The 25,634-nt window shown below is 53.7% G+C and overlaps 1 protein-coding gene across 2 annotated transcripts; it reads right to left on the minus strand.

The window, feature by feature from the left end:
* Window positions 1-583: 583 nt before the first annotated feature.
* LOC133340792 (isoaspartyl peptidase/L-asparaginase-like) lies at window positions 584-23,400 on the minus strand. 2 transcript variants are annotated; one of them, XM_061549189.1, is made up of 7 exons: window positions 22,924-23,400; window positions 14,322-14,550; window positions 13,855-13,997; window positions 12,755-12,906; window positions 10,152-10,270; window positions 3,797-3,907; window positions 584-2,633 (listed from the first exon to the last, which is right to left on the minus strand). In XM_061549189.1, the coding sequence occupies exons 2-7, from the start codon at window positions 14,515-14,517 to the stop codon at window positions 2,371-2,373; spliced, it is 984 nt and encodes a 327-aa protein (XP_061405173.1). In that variant the 5' UTR covers window positions 14,518-14,550; window positions 22,924-23,400; the 3' UTR covers window positions 584-2,370. The 2 variants fall into 2 exon arrangements, with proteins under 2 accessions (XP_061405173.1, XP_061405175.1); XM_061549191.1 differs by having other exon boundaries at window positions 22,917-23,400.
* Window positions 23,401-25,634: the final 2,234 nt, after the last annotated feature.

The following is a 25,634-nucleotide window of genomic DNA, read 5'->3' on the forward strand; positions in this document are numbered from 1 at the left end:
GTAAAAAGGTTTTTAAAAAAATCAATAAATACATTTTTCAAAAAGCTGCGATGTGTGAATACGAGACAGCGATGGTCCTTCAATAAATAACAGTCATGAAGTGGTCACTTAAAGAGACTCCCATGGTGAACTGGACTCCCATGATAAACTGGACTAATATGGTGAACTGGACTCCCATGGTGAACTTTAGTTTTGCAAGGAGTGGCCGATGCCACCACGACGCATTTCCCAAATGAGTAAATTTGCGCGTGCTCACAGCGGCCCATTTTTTTTGCGAACGACACCACGAGGACGTTTGACGTCCACCGCATAGCGGACGGCGCCGAGTATCCAACGGTTGACGTGCGCCGAAGCGTCAACCGGGACGGGCGGTCGCTGTGTCCGCACCGCAAAAACCGCTGCGACACAAAAATCCTCGCAACGAGCGACCCGCTCAGGTCACGCCGTGGGGAGCGAGCGAGCGAGTGGAAGATCAGGGGGACGACGGCACGTGGCCACCTCGCGGTCCCGGCGACCTGGGGAATTCGTCATCGCCGGAGCGGAGGCCACGCACGCGCTAAAGAAGAAACGGCTTGAGAGCGGCTGAAGAGGCCACAGGAAAAACCTTTTAATTTTCACAGGAACAAACACAATGACAGCGGCTTCAATCGATGAAAGCTCCTTCAGTACTCAACTAAACGTTGTACAGCTCTTGTTTTCAGCAGCGACCTGGCCATCACAAATGATGGCCCGGCGAAGTGGCTTGTGGACATTTATAGCAGCAGCCAAATACTCTAAACGCGCGGTGACGTTGATTCTTAATGTGGAGGTACCAACCGGAGGAGCCGGAGAGAACTAATCCACGCAACCACGGGGAAGGAGACAAACAAACTCCAAATATACAGCAGCAGCAGGCGTCAGGGTCGGGAGCGAACCTCCGACCTCCTGTAGACCAGGCGACGTCGTTAACATCTCACCACCGCAGCACCGCAGCGCCCTGGTGAAGTACAGATAAACTACCGCACAAGACCGACACAGCGTGGGGGAAGCCCTCGTCTAGCAGTGGAGTGACAAAACGGGCTGTACATACAAAGACCCCCCGTGAAGCCTAAACAGACTGTTGGGGAAAGTGTCACCTATTGGGGAAAGTATCACCTATGAAGCTCGGTACGGCACATGAGCGGGTGGGTGGCCAGGACTACGCCTGACCGCCTTTGTCTCCCCAGCGGCGATGTTAACACACCGCACCAGGTACTCATTTGAGGCTGAGTCGACCTAGGGGAGGCCTAGGACCGGTTCAGATAAGCGTCACCGGTGTTTTCTATGAGCGAGAATCGAACTCGGCTCGCAGAGTTCGTAGAGCAGTGCGCTAACCACCGCTCCAGGGACAAAGATCCTCCATATTGCCTGAACAGACTGTAGGGGTAAGTGTTGTTAGCGAGTACCTATAAAGGCCAGCACGGCACACAAGGGGGTGGGTGGCCAACACCATGACCAGCTGCCTGTCTCCCAAGTGACGATGTTTACACATCGCACCAGGTACTCATTTGAGGCTGAGTCGACCTAGGGGAGGCCAAGGACCAGTTCAAATAATCGTCCCTGGTTTTAGCTGTGAGTGGGAATCAAACTGGGGTCACCAGGTTCGTAGCGCCGCGCTAACCGCTACACCACCGCTCCCTACACACACGCACGCACGGACGCACACAGACGTACCGCCTTCACAGCGATTCTGAACACATCTCCTGCGAATTTAAAACGAGAACCTGAGGAACAGACCATGTGGGGGGTCCAGTAGCGGACAGCGACACGCTCCTCGGGGGGCCTCCGCCTCGCCGGCACGCGCGCCCCGTGTCGCCGGCGTGGCCGCGAGGCCTCGAGACACCGGCGGGAAGCCTCTACGCAAATCCATTCTTCTTCGTACCCAAGCCGCGTCCGTCAGTTCCACGAGAGGCAAACGCTGCCAATGTACAGCTCGCGACGTTCGCAAGCGCTGCCACTCGCTTACGACGTGTCAAACCGCCCCCTCCTGCTCGACGCGGCGTGGGGCGAAGCATTCATCCAGCAGCGGTCGACTCAGCCCATCATCCCTCCAGGGGGATGATAAAACGGGTACCACGTTGTGGGGGTAGTCTTTTTATGGATAGACTCGCCCCCCGCCACAGGAATGTGGGATTTCCATCGCTGGCTCAGGGCTGTAAACAGTGCCTCATTGTAAATCACTCTGGCTTTGCTAACAAAGCCGCGTCTCCCCTCCTACCCACGTCGGCACGTCGCTGCCACCTCTCCCGTCCGGCACAGCGCCCGACCGACGTCTCAGCGCCACCCGCCCGCCCGCCCGTGATCACCGCCAGCGTGCAAACGACACCGTCCTCGCCCCCCCCCTCCCCCGGGTCACCGCTTGGGCCCAGCCCCAGCCCCAGGCCCGGGCGCGGTGAGCGGCATCGGTGGCGCCGGCTCGGCGAGGATCTCCCCGCGCTCGAGGCCGTAGTGAAGCAGGGCGGCCCCGGGCGAGGCGGCTGCCCAGGACATGCGGAGCGAGTTGCAGCGGGCCGCCCAGCGGCCATCGGGCGCCAGCAGCACGAGGCCCGCCGTGCCGCCCACCCGCGCCGTCATGTGACTCAGCGCCGAGTCGGCCGCCTCCTCCAGGCTCATGCCTGCCCGAGAAATAGTCGGCCCGCCGGGGTGGCGCGGTCACGCGGGGCAGCGCGGGGCAGCGTGGTCACGCGGGGCAGCGTGGTTCAGCCGGTCACATGGGGCAGCACGGGGCAGCGTGGTCACATGGGGCAGCGTGGGACAGCGTGGTCACATGGGGCAGCGCGGGGCAGCGTGGTCACATGGGGCAGCGTGGGGCAGCGTGGTCACATGAGGCAGCGTGGGGCAGCGTGGTCACATGGGGCAGCGGGGTCACATGGGGCAGCGCGGGGCAGCGCGGGGCAGCGTGGTCACATGGGGCAGCGTGGGGCAGCGTGGTCACATGGGGCAGCGTGGGGCAGCGTGGTCACATGGGGCAGCGTGGGGCAGCGTGGTCACGTGGGGCAGCGTGGTCACGTGGGGCAGCGTGGGGCAGCGCGGTGACACGACGGAGAAACCGACGTGGACTGAGCCCCGTTCTCAGGAGTTCGAGATCGACGGAAGAGCTTCTGGAGAAGCGGTCGAGAGGCAGAAAAGGTGAACGCTGCTTGACAGCGGACGATGAGATGAAGAAAGTTCAAGCTGCTACTCTGGAGCTGTGCACTTGTAAATCATCGAGATTGAGGACTCATTTCTTTACGACTGCCTTGTGCGTTTAGTTTGTTATCCTTCCCCTGGCACCCCCGATTAGCGTGGTTGGTGAAGTACGGTGCGAAAGTTCAACATACACAACACACACACACGCATAATATACACACACACGCACAATACACACACACATGCACAACATACACACACACGCACAACATACACACACATGCACAACACACACAACACACACACGCACAACATACACACACAACATATATACAACATACACACACACACAATATACATACAACACACCGAACACACACCACGCACACACCACACACACCACGCACACACTCACGCATATCGCGCGACGCCGTGCCAGCCGGAGGCGGCGGCGGCCTGTGCCTGCGCTGGGCCACCGCGGCGGCCTGTGCCTGCGCTGGGCCACCGCGGCGGCCTGTGCCTGCGCTGGGCCACCGCGGCGGCCTGTGCCTGCGCTGGGCCACCGCGGCGGCCTGTGCCTGCGCTGGGCCACCGCGGCGGCCTGTGCCTGCGCTGGGCCACCGCGGCGGCGATGGAGCCGGTGCCTCACCCTGCTGGACGTTGAAGAGGACGAGGCGCGCGAGCACCACGCGCATGATGGACTCCCCGTCGCCCGTGGTGGACACCGCCCCCAGCTGGTTGTCTGCGTAGCCTCCGCTCCCTGTGCGGAGACACACGGGGCCCACACAACCACCACCACCACCACCGTCATCACCACATGCCCCCGTAATTAGCACCATCAGCTATGGTCAATCCGCGGCTGGATGAACATCTCCCCCCTGCCAAGCCATCGTTACCTCTCACGATCCTGCGATGTGACAATCCACCCAGCACCTGGACACGGCCACGTGGCTCTGGTGAGCCGTCACGGCCACGTGTCTTACCGCATGCTCCAGAGATTCGTGCTGCGAGCCCACGGCCACCCTGGTTAATCGTGGGGTGAATGTCTTTCCTGCGTCAATATGATGCACTGTCTCTGCTTCACGCTGGGACGTTCAAGATCCCGAGACAATTTACAAAAATAAATAAGAGCGGGCCATTGTGCATCAGCATCACGGTCAAAATTGGCAATCATAATATTATCACCAATATGATTATTTCCCTCGTCTAACCCAGGGAAGCCTGCACGAGTCTCCAGACTGTTTTTACGAAGGGTCCTGCTGAGTTCTCACAGCAGGGGGCGACGTTGCTGCTGTGGCTGTTTGTGTGATGCCTCATTGAGTAATTTGTCGGGCATCTTTGAGCATTGGGATGTCTTGGCCAACACCGGTGACAATGTGTTTGCGTTTCATTGGCTTTCAATTTCAGTTTCATTTATTTGGTATAACCCTGTGAGCCATGCGGCTCTTGACTCGGGTGCAACCGCAACAAGCAAAAACATGAACAAGAAACATCTTAAAGTGACTACACGCAACAGAAAAATCCAGGAAAAAACAGCAAAGTCTTCCAGAAAAAGCACCGTATATCAATGTTGTGTGCAAAAATCCCAGTGGGATGCAAGTCAAACAATAACAACCATACGACAATTTAGATTAAAGTTATCAGTCTAACTCTGTACAACAACAAACAAATATGGCTAAACTAAAACGTTTTCGAAATCACCAAAATAAAGCTATAAAAGCAATGTAACAGTGATCATAGGAACTGTGACTGAAATTTTACAATAAACGATATACATAACATGTACTACCAAACTGTGCAGCTATAGCTGGCTGCATGAGTTGGGAAGACACCAGAGAAACTCGAATGAAAGCCGTGCAGAACGGGGGACAGAGGGAGAACATACAGCCTCCACACACTCACACAGTCACTCTCACACACTCACTAGAACAGGGAGAGAGAACATACAGACTCAACAACAACAAGCGCCATTCGCCATTAAGTGGCGGTGACGTCACCACGAAGTTTGTGCCAGGTTATGTGCAAGTTGAGGCCACGTGAAGTGTACCGGGCCCGCTCACCATCATGAAGGTCCTTAATGATCGTGAGCAGAGGGTCAGGGACTCCAAAAGCATGAAGAACAACCCAGAGCCCAGGCCTAGTGATGGTATCATAAACCTTCACTAGGTCAATAAAACAGAGATGTAGGTCTTGTTGGAATTCCCTACACCTCTGATGTAGCAGACGGAAAGAAAATATGGCATCTGTGCAGGACCGCCCTTTCCTGAAACCTCTCCTCAACGTGCCTAGCAAGGCGGTGTTGAATAATACTTGCCAGGACGTTTCCCGGCACACTGAGGAGTGAGCTGCCCCTGTAGTTGTTAAGTCTGTGCAGTCCGCCTCTTGAAGAGGGGGACTACCAGGGCATCCTTCCAATCCTGTGGAACCCGTCCAGTGGTCCAGACTGTTGTTATGTCATGTAGGGCAGTCTGTGCACAAACGCCACCCTCCCTCAGCATTTCACTTGGAAGATCATCTCTGCCCGGTGCCTTTCCTGTTCTCAGCCTCTGGATCGCTTTCAGTATTTCCTCAACAAATGGCACCTCAGCCAGCCACTCACAGGGGGTGACTTCTTCTTCCAATATATGAGGCCCCGCAGCCTCAGCAGGGTCATCCCCACTTTGTCCCATGATGTTTTCCCGGCTGAGGGATTTCTCCTCCCCCAGGACCTCACAGAAATGGTCAGCAAATCTGCAAACCTGTTCTTGGGGGTCGGAGATTAGATCACCGTTTTTTCCCATAATGATGGTAATAGGTGTGGGCCATTGAGGCAGACTCCATCTCCTCAGCAACCCGTGACCACCACCCATCCTTGCAGTGCCTCACGACTCTCCGAACCTCCGAGCGAAGGCTGCGGTAAGCCTCCTCATTCTCTGACATGGGATGCTGTAGACGATGAGAGTTGGCCTGTCGCTTTTTCTCAGCCAGTCTGAACACTTCCTCTGTCAGCCAGGATCTCTGTGGAGGTCTGGACTGTGTAACCAAAGCAGCTATTGCAGCTGCATGAGCCACAGTCCTAAACCTCGCCCATTTCCCCTCGACATCAGGAGGAGTGGGGGATGATGTCAACCCCAGCCGCAAGCAATGATGAAATTCTCGCTTGCATCTTTCATCAGCTAGCTGAGACCAGGCCACTATGAGTTTGAATGGGGTCCTAGGTGTACACCCACCACCAGAGTGGAAAAATGGCAGGCGCATCTTACAGATGACAATTTCAGTGGGCAGATCAGCTCCACGGTAGGTCCTGGAGTCAAGGACATGGGCCCGCATCCGCTGTTCCATCACTGCGTAGTCCAGCAGATGTTCTTGCTTGGACCCGGCATGCATCCATGATGTGGTGTGGATGCGCCAATGCCAGAACAGCGTGTTGGTAATTACAAGCCCATGGGCTGTACAAAAATATTGCAGCCTCCTACCGTTGTTATTGAGCTGATCTGGCCCATGGCTTCCAATCACTCCAGACCAGGTGCCAGCATCATGACCAACTCGGGCATTGAAGTCGCCCAACAAGATGACTCTATCCCACATGCTCACTAGAATAGGGAGAGAGAGAGAACATACAGACTCCACACACTCATTCTCACAAACTCACTCGAACAGAGAGGGAACATACAAACTACACACAATCACACACTTGCTGTCAAATGCTCACTAGAACAGGGAGGGAGAGAACATACAGACTCCATACACTCAGTCACTCTCACACACTCACTAAAACAGGGGGAGAGAGAGAGAGAACAAACAGATTACATACAATCACACAGTCACTCTCACACACTCACTAGAATTGGCGGAGAGAGAACACACAGACTCCACAGAGAGGCGCCCGGGTCGGGAATCAAACCCAAGCGTACATCGCTGTGAGGTCACGGGTGGTCACCACCACGCCAATCACCATGAACTCGGCAGGAACCCTCCCCGTAAAGAAGAACAAAGTATTGAGGCTCGGTGTAGCTGTCCCTAGATAAACAGAGTGCGACGATACAAAGTAAATATAAAATAAACTCAATGTGACTGCAAGCCTCGCCGAGCGGGTGGGGGGGGGTGCGTGAACACGAGTCCTCCCCGCCCCTCCCCCCCCCTTGCCATTGTGGAACAACCTTGTCGTGTTTACTCCACATGAACACACGCAACCCCACACACACACACACAGACAATTGTACCGAGGCAGTCCGCAGAATGTACAGAAAGTAAATACGGCACCCTCCCCATGCCCCCGACCGCCCCATTAATCGTACGGCGCGATAAGCGGGGGGTGAGGGGGGGACCACGATGATGATGACGACGATGATGGGAGCTCGGTTTACGGAACTCAGGGAGGGGTGCTAATGGCACGGGACGACGTGCGATGAGACCCCGACACACGCGCACACACACGGGCGGTTCCTCCGCCCGCCACAAAATGCCATCTCCTCGCCCCGGCGCACAGGGACGGAAGTCAACGTCCTCCAGCTGGGACGTGGAGATGGCTGAGGAGCGCTGCAAAAAGGTGGTCGGTGGGTGGGTGGGTGGTGGTGGTGGTGGTGCATGGGGTCAGAATGTTTATATTTACACTGCAGGAGGAATCCAATGAGCTGTAAAGCTCTTTGTCACAGATATCCAGAAGTTCACCGGTGTCCAAGTAGTTTCACACGTGTTCAGTAGCTCACACATGTCCAGTAATTTCACACGTGTACAGAAGTGTCACAGATGTCATTCAATGGGATAATAAAATGAATCGCGATCATTCATGGACGTGGTTCCCGAGTCAAAGCTTCTGCCGCTTAAACGGGCATCGAGCCGCGGGTGCCCATCCTCCCATTAACACCCCCCCCCTCCACCCCTGCAGAGCCACAGTCATATGGCGGGGGGAGAGTCAGAACAGTCTCTCTACAACTTCATGAAGTATTTATGAACGTGTACAATTGGTAATTGTGTTCTTCATCTACTTTACCTATTTATTGATTCATTATTTTCTTACCATTCACATTTACTTTGCACTCCAATGTTTTGTATTGTCTTATCTGTGATAAAAAAGAGCTTCATAGCTCATCGAGTTTCTCCAGGATAAATACAGGTTCAGAATTCTGATTCAACCATTGGTGACTTCCCACCCTCCCGACACAAAGCGGTAGCTATTTTCTTTTTATCAACGCCCGGAGGAAAGGATGATGAGCCGAGTCGACCCCCCCCCCCCCCCCCCCACCATCCGGGAGTTGAACTGGTCAACCCTTGATATTGCGAGCCAATTCGCCCCACTACCCAGCCACCTCGCCATCTCTCGGAGCAATTCCTTCAGAGGCAATGCCATTTCCCCACTGGTCGTCGAGACTCGAGATCGCAAGAAGGCTCAGGCTAAGCATTCCTTCTCTCTCTCGAAACTTTCACCACGCACTACTTAGCGGGCCATCTCTCCCTTGCCTTCGTCACAGCAAGCAGCACGTGGGTGGGGGGAGGCGCGGTGAAAGCTTTTTGGGTGAGTAACGTTCAACGCACGGCGCGTGCCGCAAAGCCGCCACTTGGGGTCGATGAGCGGCCTTGCCAGGAACCGGGCGTCAAAATAGAGGGCCCAAGGCTCACTCGCGAAATTCACGAAGCGCCGGGTCTCCCTCATCTCCCCAGACCCCACATCGATCAAACGTCGCCCAGCATCGACGCTGGATTTGAACCGATTACTTTAACATCATCTTCAACATATTTCATACTGACCTCCCACCCCCCACCCCCACCATGCAGGAGTACATCTCGGGGTGTAACGAGCCCAGCCCTGCATTCCCTCGGCTCACTGAGCCTTCACTGCTGAGATCTGATATAAAATAATTTGACAAAACACGAAAAAAAATCCTTTTCACACAAACCTGTGTGCGATCACACCCTTGCGTGCATGCGTTGTGCCTCCACGAAGTATCTTCGAACTATTGTTGACACGAGTTTGTCACGAGAGCCCGAATTAAAACACTTGGTTCCTTTTCCCCTACGCCCGTTGTTGTTATCATCGTCGTCGTTGTTGTGATTGCACTTGACGTTGCACTACCTGCCCGCCCACCCGCCTGCCCACACGCCCGCCCGGCTCTAGGTCTCTGCCCGACCCCGGTGGCGCTCACGGGACGTATCGGTATGAGGCCTCTCCCGACCCTGGCGGCGCTCACGCTCAGGCGAGGCACCGAGGAGGTTCTCCGGTGCAAGAAAGTGGAAACACATCCAGGAGACAAAAGAGGCTTCCGGTGCGACCCTCAACCGAGAGTTTGCACCAGGGACCTCGTGCCAGGCCCGCGAGTGCGGCCACGGACGGGGCATTCATTCATCAACGCGGAGTCAGCGAAGGAGCCGTTGCACCAGATGTGTGACCTCTTGCGACCGCGTTCCCATAAACTGCTCTTGCTGCTGTACACCGGCGTCTCGAGGGATTTGTTTGCACCACGGATCACGAGGAGGCGGGGGGGGGGTGGTGACCACGGGTGCGGCGCTTTAACACGATGAATTTGGACACGCGACAAGATCACCGATCGGTGATTTGCCCATATATGGAAGAAAATAAGGCGTTGACCGAAGGGAGCGTTGTCTTCGCCCATATATGGTCATTGTGGATCGTAAATCGATGCATGATCGTAATCGATTCCGCTCCGTCAATCCGGCAGTCGCGCGAAATTGAACGGGCAGCCATCTTGAAAATGACGATTCATTAAGATTCTCTGGCAATCAATTAATTGGCAAGTGATTCATTGGCAAGCAATACTTGGATCGAGTAGTCGTGTAACCCCACCACGCCCCCTCGATTTGATTGGCTAACATCAGCAAGATCGACGATTCCGTCACAGCCCGCTTCAAAGTCAGCCGCCAACTTAAGTGCGAAACTTTTACGGTTGGGCAGCTCACGAAAAGGGGCGAGTGGCGACGCCGGCCCTCGACAGCCGCGCAAGGTGACCGTGCCACCTCCATGGACCAACCGCGTCACCGGATGTAGTTCAGCCGTCGGCGTGACTCACCAATGCACGGAGTGTCTCCAACCCTACCCACCATCTTGTTGGTCATCCCTCCGGTGGACGTGGCGCACGCCAGGTTGCCAGAGCGGTCCCGCGCCACCGCTCCCACGGTGCCGTGCAGCCTGCCAGTCGGCGGAGGGGGGGGGGGGGAGAGCGCCACAGCCACAGGGAGGCGTCGCCACGGGATGTAGTTTTACTATCGACTGATTGTTTTCGTGAGGCCATGTAAGTGATCTAAATAGACGTGTGTCGTGCAACTCTCCGCCACCCGACACAGACAAACAAGTTAAATTGTCGCGTGCACGAGCGTTTAAACAGCGTACAAATTATTGTTGGCGAGTTGAAGAGCAAATCTCGCAACCGCGTCCAAGTTTAGTAACGGGCACGATGTTTGATTTGTGAATAGGTGAGGGAGGCATCATCAGGATAAAGTACCCAGGGCCTCAATGTGGCAAGTTGTTAACTACCTCGTTTGGTGTGCAGAAGGTCGTGGGTTAGATCCTGGCCCTGACGCCTGCTGCTGTATATTTGGAGTTTGCGGTGTCTCTCCCCGTGGTCACGTGGATTTTTCTCTGGGTCCTCTGGTTTTTTCCCTCCATATTTAGGATCGACGTGCGTTTAAGAGTATTCGGCTGCTGCTATAAATGTCCACGTGGTGACAAGCCACTTCGTTGAGCTATCTTTGTGGTGGCCATGTTGCTTCTATAAAAGAGCAATATAGCTCAGAGGGGCCTTACCTGGTAATATAAAAAATGTTAGTTTCAATGAGAATTCAGGAAGTGAGACCAGGCTTCCTTTAAACAGGTGCCACGCCATGACGGGGAACAACCAATCAGAATCGAGTCTGTTGGCTGCCTCTCAGCACCACAACAGCAGTGCTCTCTATTTTTGTGCGGTGCCCTGAGACGCGATCGCATTTAGACGCCGCTTAGTAGATCCATGTTGTCTTGCGTTGTGTTCGCTGAGCAGCACTCCATTGTGTGTATGTGTGCTTTATGGGAGGCTCTATTGCCTTGGTGTCTGTGGGCTCCCTTCTTCTCCAATGTCAAGCGTGGCTCTGCACCGGCTCCATCTAACTATTTTTATTTTACCAGGCAAGGCCTCACTGAGCTATGCAGCTTTTTTTCAGAAACGACCTGGCTATCACAAATTATATCTCAATGAAGTGGCTTATCATCGCGTGGAAATTTATAGCAGCAGCCAAATACTCAAAACGCGTGATGTTAATTCTAAATGTGGAGAAAAATCCACACGACCATGGGGAGAGAGACACTGCAAACTCCAACTATACAAGCGTTAGGGTCGAGATCTAACCCACGACCTCCTGCACACCAGGTGAGATAGTTAACGTCTCACCAGTGGCTCTGTTAATGCAAGTGGGAGTAAATACATGTGTAGTGCAATAGCGCCGGCTGGTGGACAGCAGCGGCAACTGTGGTGGACAGACAGCTCACGCGCCGGTGAGGGCGTGAGCACGGGGTGTGGGCAAGGGGGAGGAACTAGGGCAATGGTCACGGAGGACCCCGTCTGGAGGCCCCAGGCCGGTTCTGGGAGTGGACTCGTCTTGTCGTCGCTGTCGTCTCGTCGCCGTCGTCGCTCAACGTCTCCACTAGATATCGCGCTACGAAGGAGAGTAGTTGGCTATCTCAGTCAGCACCGTCAGTGCTAGACGGCCGGTGTTGTGTACAGGCTAGGCTAAGCTCGTGTGGAGAGTGTGTGGACGAGACCGTGGAAGTTGTTAATGAAGAAAGTGCCTCCTAGAAACTCTGTCTCTGAATCGTTGACACTACATGCGTGACACAAACTAGTTGACAAAACCGTTTGTGTGTGATGAGATTAATGTGATACTGTTCTCATAACATTTCCTGTAACCTGCCCTAGGAGGCAGGTGATGATGATGATGATGATGCTTTTTAAACTTATTGTAAATGGCGGTGAGCCATCCGATAGAGCGGTGGAGGCCAGTATGTGAATCGCGATCCGCGGGTGGATCATCGCGAGCGATTTTGTTGTGGATATCAGGACAACTCGGAACAAACACCGACATTGGCAGACAGAACATTTATTTACGGCCGATGGCAAATGCAAATACCCTGACTAAGAATTTGTGCATTAAACAGCAGTGTGCTTCACTAAGTTTGAGAGGGGCGCCACTTTCGCCGATAAGCCATCATTAGTGCGAGGGCCGCCACACCATTTGAAACCATTGGGGGCTTGTGACAACACAATGATGACGATGAGGGGTGCGCGTCAGGGCCCGCGATAAAGGCCATCAGGGGCTGCCAGTGGGCCCGCGGTGGCCTTGCAATGAAGATCACTGAAACACATCACTTCTACCAAGTCGGCGTGTGTACTTGCTATGTCTGGAGTACATTGCAGGGTTGAATCCGCCCGCGCGATTGTTGGTCGTAGCTTCCCGGTGACAAGCACCAGGATGGATCACGGTGCTTGGGGTATTGGCCACCACTGCGGAAGGCTAACAGTGGACCCGTAGACTATCCTAGAGACTAGAGACATATTACAGGTAAGAGGGAACTTTGGTGTGTACTGGTGCAGTGTGGGTAGGGGGTGGGTGGGGGGTGGGAGTAGTGAGGGGGGGGCCCTACTCGTCTGGGTGGCGCTGGGGGTCGGGCCGCCGGTTCTTCTGCCAGCGCTGGCGGGAGCGTGGCGTCTCCAGCTGCTCCGCGGGAACCTCGGGGACTCCCTGGGAGCGCGCGAATGCCGCCGCTCCGCTCTCCGTCAGCATCGTGTGACTCGTCTGCCACCGCACGCAGGCAGACGGAGGCCGGTGTTTAGCCACCCGTGCTCGCTTGCACGCGGCCGGCGGTGTGCAAGCATCGCGCGCGCAAAACCTCGCACAGCCTTGTCCAGAACGCACGGCAGTTTTTTTTTCTTGTCGTTGTTTATGCCGCCAGCCCAAGGAGCTGGTAAGACGCGATCGTCCCAGTGGTCAGCGGTGGTGCAAAGTCGGTTTCATGCTCACCAGGACACGTCGGTCACAGCAGCATCATCGCCGTTCGCTGTTGCTACGTGCCTCTGGGGGCCCTGTATATATGCGGAGGACTTATGGCGTCAGCTCACTCGCCGGTAAATATAGCGGCAAGATACAATCTCCAGCTAACTTGAGTTGTGAGGAATTGCCCTTCAAATCACCGGTGAGCGAACTGAAGCAAATGCTAATCGGCGTGTGGTTCAACGCTTGCATGCGTGACAATTTAATTTGTCTGGCTGTGTCAGATATTGGAGGGTAGTATTCACACACATTTTGGTCAGATCATAACATGGCCTAACCCAACAATGACCTGCGACCGCCCGCGTGTCCACCTGTCCACCCGTCCAACTCTGCATCCATCCTTCCAACTCGCTGATAAACCACCATCACGCAAACTCCGGTCATCCTGGCAGCAGCGGCTTTTGGCTGGCCATGGAACAAAGGCGGTCACCGCATCGCGCGGCGCTTTCAGATGCGCTTCTGCAGCGGTCTGGAATGCTCTCCCTTCCGATATTAGGCAGCCACTGGGAGCTGTGATGCACTTTTAAATCGTCATCTAGCTTGACACCTCATTGCTTTAGAATTGCTTTTTGGTTAGTTTGTTGTCCTTCCCCCGCACCTCCAATTAGCACGGTTGGCTACGTACGGTGCGAAAGAAGTTCAACATACATACATACATCCACCCGTCCAGGGCGAGGGTGGGTAGCGCGGCACCTTGTCCATGACGAGGCGGGCGAGGAGCACGGGGTTGGCGATGTTGCGCACGCAGGAGACGGCGCCGGCCGCGAGGCGCGAGCCGTCCATCACGAGGGCATCCTGCTCAACATCCCCCTCCGCGTTGAGCACCGAGCCCACGCCTGCGCAACGGGGTCACACGCGGGGGAGGGGGGGGGGAGTGGCGGGGGGTCACACATGGGGGGATGGGGGGTCGTGCGCGGGGGGGGGGGGTGGGGGTCACGCGCAGGGGATGGGGGGTCGCGCGGGGGATGGGGGGTCGCGCGGGGGATGGGGGTCGCGCGGGGGGGGGGTCACGCGGGCGGGGGGGTTACGCGGAGGGGGGGTCACGCGGGGGGGGTCAAGCGGGGGGGTCAAGCGCGGGGGGGGGGTCACGCGTGGGGGTGGGGGTCACGCGTGGGGGGGGGTCACACGCATGGAGGGGGGGGGTCACGTGAGCGCCCTACCGGCATTGAAGTTGGGGTCGTCCTCCAGCAGCACCACCGCCGCCTCCACGGCATCCATGGCGGAGCCCCCCGCGGCGAGCACGCGGGCCCCCTGGGCCGCAGCGCGCTTCACGCCCGCCCTGCAGGCCTCGGCCCGGTCGTCGCTGACGACGCCGGCGCCGCCGTGCACCACCACCACCTCCACGCCCTCCATCATGGCTCTCCCGGCTGGCGCACGCGAGGTCCCCTTCTGGAACAGAGAAGAGTTTGCGGTTTCTCATCGCTGTCGCGCGACAACTTTACTTTGTTTCATCAAACCTATGTATTTATTGACATTATAATTGTTTTAACGATTGAGAGCCCAAGGGGTGCAAGGCTGCACTCAAGGTTAAGAACCAACGGTTTAGAGTATTTTAAACAGACACGCATCACGAGGAATACGATGTTCCTGTATGCCAATTGTAACTTCGTACGACCTGTTCGCACGACCTGTTCGCAAACGTCTCGGTTTGCGGTGGGAACATCGCTCACCGCAGAGCTGGGTGGATTTTTCGTGTCAACTTCTGACTTTTGTATGAAAACCTGATGTAGTAAATACCTCAATATGCAAATAGTCAATATACAAAGTTTCTGTGCAAGGAACTCTGGATTTATTTACCATTATCTTAATAAAAATCGAGTGAAATAATAAATGAATGCACTACATAAATAAGAATAAAAGTACAAATATGGTTAAATTCGTCTCGGGACAGGCTTCTTTCTCTGGTGTAGGCCAATCAGTTTCAAAGGCAATTCCAAAGGTTATCAGAGCCATGTTTGTCTGCATGTTCACCACAAGTAAAGTGTGTGGGTCATGCAGTAATTTATTCCTTGCAAAAGGTATCAACTTGGAATTTTAACATCGAAGCACCTGTTATATTGCCAGATATGGTAAAACTTATTCTTATTTTTCACATCTTCGAAGGAAATGATGTCATGCCGGTGATATATTTTATGTTTCTGGGTCAATCCGAATATTAAAAAAAGGGATTATCCAACATTTCATTAACTTGATCGGATCTTCAGTTTTTTTTTTAATCCGGAAAGGACATCCATCTCCACGCTGAAACTCTCACGTCATGTTTTACTTTGTCAACACGTTCGCTTTAAATATCAATATACACGCAAATTTGTAACGCCGCAGCAGCCAGAACCAGCACTGCTAACAATCGCCCAAGCTCTGTGGCCGTACATTCGGGATGTTTGGTCAACTCTGCAAGTTACCCTTTAAACACGTGGGAGGATACCAAAGCACCTGGAGAAGGGGGGTGGTATAACCCTTCATCTTCGTACAGATGGAAGACAGATGGAAATGAATCCACTTGATGTACTGCCGTGGTGGCGAGATGTTAACTACCTCGCCTGGTGTACAGGAGGTCGCGGGTTCAATCCCAACACTGACGCCCGCTGTATATGCGGAGTTTTCGTGCACTCTCTCCCCGTGGTCGCGTGGATTTTTCTCCGGGTCCGCCGGTTTTTTTTTCCCTCCACATTTAGAAACATGCGTTTATAATATTTCGCTGCTGCTACAAATTTCCACGCGATAAGCCACTTCGTTGAGCTAGCATTTGTGGCAGCCAGGTCGGTTCTGAAAAACAGCTACACAGCTCAGAGGGACCTTACCTGGTAAAGTAAAAAATAAGTTCAGTTTTCAATAGTTAAGCGTTTTAAATCTATCTCCATCAAAGCACTGCAAAGAGTCTGTGCAGTTTGACCTTTGCGACGTTCACGGCCGTCAGCAAAGACAGAGGTCGATTTTAATACCTGGGAAGTCCAAGCTGATGCAATGGCGAATCTTTGCCCTAATTATTCTCTCTGTTTTCCTACGAGGCTGCCAGGGCCGTGTGTGTGAGCGCGTGTGTGTGAGCGCGTGTGTGTGAGCGCGTGTGCGTGAGCGCGCGTGTGTGCATGCGTGCCCCGTGTATAGTTTTACACACGGGCAGGTGGTGGCGGGAGCAGGTGACAGTCGCAGATGCTGAGTCTTTTGTAAATATTTTCAGTGACATTTGAGACAAGACCAAGGCTGGGAGGAACCATCGCAGGAACATTTCACAAAAATAAAAAAAAGTTACTAAACTATTGTTTTTCAATAGGGTTCAGGATCTTCACTTTAAGACATCTCCTCGAAAAATATATCTTTGCCATTTTTCGGCGGTGGAATTGCTCCAGGCTGCACGAGACTGAAAATAATTTCTTTAGAGCTGCTTTTTCTGTTTGTTGACCTTCCCCGCACCTCCGATTAGCACGATTGGCTACGTACGGTGTGAAAGAAGTTCAACGTACATTAAACAGCACTTTCATCAGCAGCACGGAGAGGTGGTATGCGTGGGATTAAACCGAGTGGTGAGGGACAGACTATTGACAGTTAAGACAACTGGGCTTGGACAGGATGCGTCATCAACTGAATCGCGATTTTGCACGTTCCGGGAACGACAAGCGGCTCGGAGGCATTACTGTCGCAATACCTTCACAAAGCATGACGTGGATATGCCGCAATTTATTTTTAGACGTTGTACGCACCGATCGCACGCCGAGCGAACCTGTCCTGGCAGCGATTTCTGCATTTTTATCAATTTACGACGAGGGGTTTTTCGGGGGCGCCGCACCTACGACGGCACTCCCGAGCAACCATTCGCGGCCTTTGGCCAGGAAAGTCACGTAAAAAGTTGCACACGAACGACGCATTCACGCAAGCACCCGATGCTACGTTTTGAAGTTGTAAAATGAAACATCTTTGAATTATATTGTTTTAAATTAGATAATTGTATTTCTTCATTAAAAGCTTATATCATTTTACATCTGGAAAACTTCATTGAAAACGACATTTCGTGTGAATTTTCTCTCGTCGTTAAGTAGATGGCCTTGCTGGGGGTTCGGTTCGATGTGGACTTTCACCTGTTTGGGATTGCGGGATCGAGATAAGGCGACACGGAGCTGCTGGCCGTGCGAGACCGCCGTCTGCAGATCGATTCTAACGTAATCGAGCGTCTGTCCCTGCGCCTCCGTCGTTCATACAGGGGGCGCAGGGACGACGAAAAGTGCAGCGTTCATCACAGATAGATAAAGTTGACGCGCTTATATGAGAGTATTTCACGCGGTCGACGTTCACCTGCTTCGCCGGAGACCGCTCCTCTTCCTGTGGTTATTTTAGAACCGTTGGGGCCAATCCCATCGGGTGGGCAGCAAACGCGCTCGGAAGCGGAGCAGAGTGCGCTCTCAAGCAACCTGCCCAGCTGGTGGCCACGTGGCCACCACACGCCGGCTATGATCCTCACCGAGACGAAGGGCCGTATGGGGGTTTGCTACCTCGTCGCCTTCAAGGTAACGACCGACAGCGGCCGCCGTTGGCACTGGTGCCTAAGGTGGTGGTAGTGGTGGCGGCGGGGGTGGCCGCATCTTCTCAACTCTCGAGTGGGCGATTTTGAAAACGACACTCGCGGGCGCCACGCACATTCAGTTTTCTTGAACTGGTGGTGTGGATAAGGAAGGGAGCTTTTGTACACTGCAATGCTGCGTGCCAATGCGCGTTGCTCAAAACACAGGAGGTCCGGTAAGACGACACGAGACCCATCTGAACAAAAGACGCTGCGCACAAGCATCAATAACGTAATCCCAAACACACACACGGCAACAACACCGCCACGTAAAGAAATGGCGACGTTTTTGGGAATGCACCTTCTTCAGAGCAGAGAGCTATGACGAGAACATGAAGAGAGGATGGCAGAGAGGATGGCAGAGAGGATGGCAGAGCGCTATGAAGCAGGGCCCATGAAGGGGTGTTTGGAAACGAGTTCCACTAAGCTACAGAGAGTACTTATATTGCAAGAAATACAATTTAGAAAGATTCTCATTGACAAACCTCGGGTTTGTAGGACCAAGCTTTTGCACAGGATTTCAAAGTAACAAGGCAGCTGACATGCAAGGATCTAGTTAATGCATAGCCCATAGGCAAGCATTAAACATTCATTAAAATGTCATACGGAATAAACGTTTCTCGTGATTTTCCAGTAGCAGTGCATTTGTACCCCCGAGAAATAAGACAGCCCACGGACGCCGATATCATCACAGAGCAGTGTGGTGTCTTAACCTTTCACTGCAGCCTGCACCCATTTGGTTCTGAATCGTAAAAAAAAGTTGGGTTCATAAATACATTGGGTTTGATCAAACAAAGTAGTTGTACTCGACATGCCCGTGCTCAATTTGTGTTTTAAATTATTCACCTTTGAAAACAAAATCTGGCCACGTGTCGCACCCCCAGAAAGGGCATCTCTCGCAGCACCCCCGGGGTGCGTGCATCCCAGGTGAAGTAGAAGAAGAACCACTGTCATAGAGCAAAATCATTGCAAGGTTGCATCTGATAAAAACAGGAGGCAGTGTTTTCGACCAGCCCTGCCACCTTGGAGTAATGCTCGTCGAATGAGAGTAATAAAAAAGCTAGAATTCAATAGTGTTTGCGGAGTTGTTTGTGACCAGGCTGAGGCATACACCATCTCCACTATACACTCGAGAACCTGGATCTAATCACAGTTGGGCGGCTGCCTGGATGTGAACCCAGGGTCCCAGCCGTTGACGGCTCAACGCTCTTGAACTTTGAGCCACCCACCGCCTAATCCACATCTCGACAACCGCGGGACGCTTGGCGCCGACGATCGCGTACCCTGGCAGGCGAGGGGTTAACACGAATTGACAGCGAGCCAGAGACCGCATTGCCAAGGAGTTAGACCCTCCAGGTAGAAGCTCGCTACCCTGACGCGTGGATCAAGGCCCCTTCCGTCACCCGATGCTCTCGCAAGACAACTGTCACCATCGTGATCAGCCGTGGTTTTATCCACCCGCTCAATGAGGCCCTCGCTCTCCCAAGCCGTCGCCTCTGCAGGCGGTTCTCTGGTGCAACGATCCATCTCGCTCCTGCTGCGCAAGAGCCGATTTCGTTGCTCCATCTCCGCGGGCACCACACTCTCTGGGACGTGATCCCCTCGTTTGGTTCGTCTCGACCATTGTCGTACCTTCGAGCCGTGGACATGGCCTACCCAGTCCCGCTTGCTTCCCTTAGAGCAGGGGTCCCCAACCCTTGGGCCGCGGACCGCTACCGGTCCGTGGCCCGTTAGGAACCGGGCCGCACAGCAGCAGGAGGTGAGAGCGGTGAGTCCGCGAGTGGAGCCCGCCCTCATTGTTTTATTATTCACCACTTCCGTCCGCGCCTCTTTCCCTCACTGCCATTTGTCTCAGTCACAGTCTTGGTGAGCCCACAAGCTCTAACCCCGAGCCAAAATGAGTAAAAAACAAACGTCGCTGGAGAGCTTCTTTGAAAATGGGGAAAGACCCAATGATGAACCCCCCCCCCCCCCCAGTCCGTGACATAATTGTCTTCCACGAAACCGATCCCTGGTTCCAAAAAAGTTGTGGACCGCTGCCTTAGAGCAGTGGCTCTTCTTCTTCTTAACCTGGGGTACATCACCCAGCATCCCCTGGGGGTGCGTGGGATGCCCTTTCTGGGGCGGGGTGCGAGACATGGCCAGATTTGTTCTAGAAGGTAAATCATCGAAAACCCAAGTTAAGGCACGGGGCATGTTAAGTTACACAACTACTTTGTCTTATCAACCCCTAAGTAGTTATTAACAATATTAAAACAATTACGATCGAAAATCAAATGGGTGCAAGGCTGCAGTAAAGGTTGTGGACCACTGTGTTAGGGTTAGTGGTAGTGTTAGTGGTAGTGTTAGGGGTAGGGTTAGTAGTAGTGTTAGTGGTAGGGTTAGTAGTGTTAGGGGTGGGGTTAGTGGTAGTGTTAGGGGTAGGGTTAGTGGTAGTGTTAGGGGTAGGGTTAGTGGTAGTGTTAGTGGTAGGGTTAGTAGTAGTGTTAGGGGTGGGGTTAGTGGTAGTGTTAGGGGTAGGGTTAGTGGTAGTGTTAGTGGTAGTGTTAGTGGTGGGGTTAGTGGTAGTGTTAGTGGTGGGGTTAGTGGTAGTGTTAGTGGTAGTGTTAGGGGTAGGGTTAGTGGTAGTGTTAGTGGTGGGGTTAGTGGTAGTGTTAGGGGTGGGGTTAGTGGTAGTGTTAGTGGTAGGGTTAGTGGTAGTGTTAGTGGTAGGGTTAGTAGTAGTGTTAGGGGTGGGGTTAGTGGTAGTGTTAGGGGTAGGGTTAGTGGTAGTGATAGTGGTAGTGGTGGGGTTAGTGGTAGTGGTGGGGTTAGTGGTAGTGTTAGTGGTGGGGTTAGTGGTAGTGTTAGTGGTAGTGTTAGGGGTATGGTTAGTGGTAGTGTTAGTGGTGGGGTTAGTGGTAGTGTTAGGGGTGGGGTTAGTGGTAGTGGGTTGGGCGGGAAGGGCAGTCGGGCGGGAAGGGCAGTCGGGTGGGAGGAGGGCGAGCAGACGGACAGGATGGGCAGTCGGGCCGGGCCGGGCGGGAGGGCAGTCGGGCAGGAGGAGGGCAGGAGGAGGCCATTCGGGCGGGAGGGCAGTCGGGCCGGGCACGAAGGGCAGTCGGGCGGGAGGGAAACACCGCAGGCCTCACCACGAGCCTCTCTCGGCTGTGGCCTTCCGCGTCCACGCTCATGAGAGATCATCAGCATGGCCACGAGCAAAGATACCCCCCTTGCCCCGTGTCGACTGTTGGGGCCAAGTTGCTGTTCGCGAGCACCGAAAAGGGCCGCACGAGGGGATGGGTGGCCAGCACCACGCCCGGCCGCCTTTGTCTCCCTAGCGGCGGTGTTATACACACCGCACCAGGTACTCATTTGAGGCTGAGTCGACCTAGGGGGAGGCTCAGGAGCGGTTCAGATGATCGTCACCGGTGTTGGCCCTAGCGCAGCGTAGCGCTAACCACTACACCACCGCTCCCCACACACACACACCAGCCTCACTCACTACTCACCACTCACTCACTACTCACCACCTACTAATCACCACTCACCACTCACCCACTACTCACCACTCACTACTCACCACTCACTACCCACCACTCACTACTCACCCACCACTCACTACTCACAACTCACCCACCACTCACCACTCACTCACTACTCACCCATCACTCACCACCCACCACCTACTACTCACCACTCACCGCCCACTACTCACCACTCACTCACCCACTACTCACCACTCACTCACTACTCACTACTCACAATTCACCCACCACTCACCCACTACTCACAACTCACCCACCACTCACCCACCACTCACCACCCACTACTCACCACTCACTCACCCACTACTCACCACTCACCCACTACTCACCACTCACTCACTACTCACCACTCACAATTCACCCACCACTCACCCACTACTCACAACTCACCCACCACTCACCCACCACTCACCACCCACTACTCACCACTCACTCATCCACTACTCACCACTCACTCACTACTCACTACTCACCACTCACTCACTACTCACAACTCACCCACCACTCACCCACCACTCACCCACTACTCACCACTCACTCACTACTCACCACTCACCCACTACTCACCACTCACCCACCACTCACTCACTACTCACCACTCACTCACTACTCACCACTCACTCACTACTGACCACTCACTCACTACTCACCACTCACTCACTACTCACCACTCACTCACTACTCACCACTCACTCACCACTCACTACTCACCCACTACTCACCACTCACTCACCACTCACTACTCACTCACTACTCAGCACTCACTCACTCACTACTCACCACTCACCCACTACTCACCACTCACTCACTACTCACCACTCACTCACTACTCACCACTCACTCACTACTCACCACTCACTCACCACTCACTCACTACTCACCACTCACTCACCACTCACCTCACTCACTACTCACCACTCACTCACTATTCACCACTCACTCACTACTCACCACTCACCCACTACTCACCACTCACCACTCACTCACTACTTACTCACCACTCACTCACTACTCACCACTCACTCACTACTCACCACTCACTCACCACTCACTCACTACTCACCACTCACTCACTACTCACCACTCACCCACTACTCACCACTCACCACTCACTCACTACTCACCACTCACTCACCACTCACTCACTACTCACCACTCACTCACTACTCACCACTCACTCACTACTCACCACTCACTCACCACTCACTCACTACTCACCACTCACTCACTACTCACCACTCACTCACTACTCACCACTCACTCACTACTCACCACTCACTCACTACTCACCACTCACTCACCACTCACTCACTACTCACCACTCACTCACCACTCACCACTCACTCACTACTCACCACTCACTCACTATTCACCACTCACTCACTACTCACCACTCACCCACTACTCACCACTCACCACTCACTCACTACTTACTCACCACTCACTCACTACTCACCACTCACTCACTACTCACCACTCACTCACCACTCACTCACTACTCACCACTCACTCACTACTCACCACTCACCCACTACTCACCACTCACCACTCACTCACTACTCACCACTCACTCACCACTCACTCACTACTCACCACTCACTCACTACTCACCACTCACTCACTACTCACCACTCACTCACCACTCACTCACTACTCACCACTCACTCACTACTCACCACTCACCTCCCCGCCGGTAGCGTCCCAGTCAAGAGTCCAGCACGCGACCAGCTGACGAACACATCCCGATCAGCTGACCGCCAGTTGAATCGATGTTTTCGATTCGCTATATAATATCTGCACTATCCCGTGCGTACAAATGATGTGTTGTGACCACGAATGAGCATTCACATAACTAACTACAACATGATAGAGAACAAACAAACAATTTGTAACTTTAATAATCGACCACAAAGTAGGCGATTGACGGCGAGAAAAGAAAAAATCGATTCCCGGATCGAATGCAAAGCGAAATCATGTAATCGCCGTGTCGTTGGTTTTGAACGGGGATTGTGAATAACTGTGCGAGAGAGGATTTCCATCCAGCAGTGGATCGATTATACTTGATCCTGAGCTGTACATTAGTTATCTGCGTGTGTGAGGGGTGGTGGGGGGAGCCCCCCACACCCAGATTCGCCTTCCTCTGTTCCCGCACGAAACGCGGGGAGGAGGGGACGGGGATTATTTTTCGCGCGACGGCACCTGCCCGCCTCCTCCACGCTGCGGTCGTGACGCGGCGAGGGCGAATCACAGCCCGGCGGAGCGATACCCGGAGCGCAGCGCCCGCTGCAATCGCGGTGACGTCGTCGTCAGCAGAGCCGCGCGTGCTCGATCCGCTGCGGGAGGGAGGCACGTGACTCGGCGGGGTGGGGATTCTTAGGGGCCGGCCATAAATGACGTCACGCACCTAGGGGGGGGGTGTTTGAGAAATGTGACGTCACATTAAAATGCGCAACTTTAAATGAATATAGACAACACGTTCTACTTAAATATACTTTTTTCTCCTACAACATCAGAGTGCAGCGCCACATTAAATTCGCACTACAATGACAATAGTCTAAAGCGATTTGAAGCATGTTTTATATTTGGGGGGGGGGCAGAGCTTTGTGACGTCATATTTGAGGGAGGGGGGGTCTGACTTTTTGTGACGCCGTGTGACGAAATGGGTGGGGGGGGGGTCAAAAATTGTCCAAAATCGCGTGACGTCATTTATGGACGGCCCCTTATTCATAAAAGGGGGGGGGGGGAGTCTATGGCGAGATTAAATCCCCAACATTGACAATTGGAGTACGACGTTTCGCTGGTGATTAGAGCCAGCTTCATCAGGCGACTTGCCAGAATTGCCCATTGGGGATGCCAAACTGCTGCTCGCCATCACCCCGCGATGCCGGCTGAAGTACTCACAGACACGTCTTGCACGCTTTGTTCACGCGACAAACCCCCGACTCATTGGTGGCGTCGGGTGGTGGGTGGGTTAACGACACGTGAATAGTTTACTGGTAGGAACCACCTGGTTCCACCAGCACACAGGGGATTATTGTGTCCGTCCGTCCGTCGTGCATCCAAAAATGGGAGAGGTAGGGCTGGGTGGAGAGGGGAGGGTGGGGAGGGGCTGGATGGGGGGGGCTGGGTGGGGAGGGGCTGGTCACCCCGTGATAAATCTCAACGTTTAACCTACTCACGCCGGCTTGTGCCCGCCCTCACAGTCGGGCATATTTGCGGAATACACCACGCCGCCGTTGACCCTGCAGGCCATTGACCGAACAACCCAACGTTCAATTTTGATTTAAAGCTTTCGTGACTGCAGGGATTCATCTTCTTGGTTCTTTCGGTAAAGTCACGTAGAAGGGAAGTCATAAAATAATAAAAATAAAACATAATAAAATCAAATAATTCTCACGACGTTTCGGCTACAACGCAAGCAGCCGTCTTCAGGTGAAGAATGAGACACTGCCAAGCTAGGAGCTTATATATAAGCTGAGTTGGAGGTGGAAGAAGAAGAGAGCCTTAACAAAAGAATGTGCATATCAAGAGGAATTTAGCATATTCATGGGAAATGCGTAGGAGGTGGGCGGGGGGGTTTCAAAGTCATATTATGCCCATGCATTATGCAGGATCAGCAGCACCAAAGGGAGGGGGGGGGGTAGCATTAACAAAGGGAGGGCATGTTAATAGTATGTAGAAGCAATGAAACATGTGAATGGGAAAACGGTGGCAGGAGATCCGCAGCGGAGCAAATAATGCATTCCCTGTGGAGAACACAAGATACACAGTTAATGCCAGTGAGTGGACTGCGGTCTGAAAGTCACCATAAACGTGAACAACAATCAGTTAAGATCCGAAGTGGTTTATTACGTCCTTCCAATGATTGCTGAGCCAGAATCCATCTTCTCGGTTGAAATTGTCTCTGTGTTTGTATATGTGGATCGCCTCATGAACGAATCTCTCATGATAGCCAGATGGCTTGCAGAGAACCTCTGTCTTGGAGAAGTCAATGTCATGTGAACCCACTGAATTGTAACAGTGATCTGCCACGGCTGAGGTGTTTGTCCTACCGTGTTTCAGGTCAGCTTTATGTTCACGGATGCGGTCCGAGACATGTCGTTTGGTTTCTCCAATGTAAGGATTGTGTAGTCGGAGTAACCATTAGCCTTAAGAGCTTGGCGTACGTGTTTGAGTTCACTGGCAATGTGTTCCTGGTCGGAGATGCATTGGGCTCTATGGTATAGAGCAGGGGTCCTCAAACTATGGCCCGCGGGCCACATGCGGCCCGCCGAGGACATTTATCCGGCCCGCCGGGTGTTTTTGCCGCCGCTGCCTGTCTGTTACTTTTTTTCTACATGAGAAGGACGGTCATTGGTGGAAGAGGGAGAGGGGGCGGAGTTCCCCCAATCAGA

Source organism: Lethenteron reissneri, chromosome 10, assembly GCF_015708825.2.
Source record: "Lethenteron reissneri isolate LAM-NWPU_2019-01 chromosome 10, ASM1570882v1, whole genome shotgun sequence".
NCBI lineage: Eukaryota > Metazoa > Chordata > Hyperoartia > Petromyzontiformes > Petromyzontidae > Lethenteron > Lethenteron reissneri.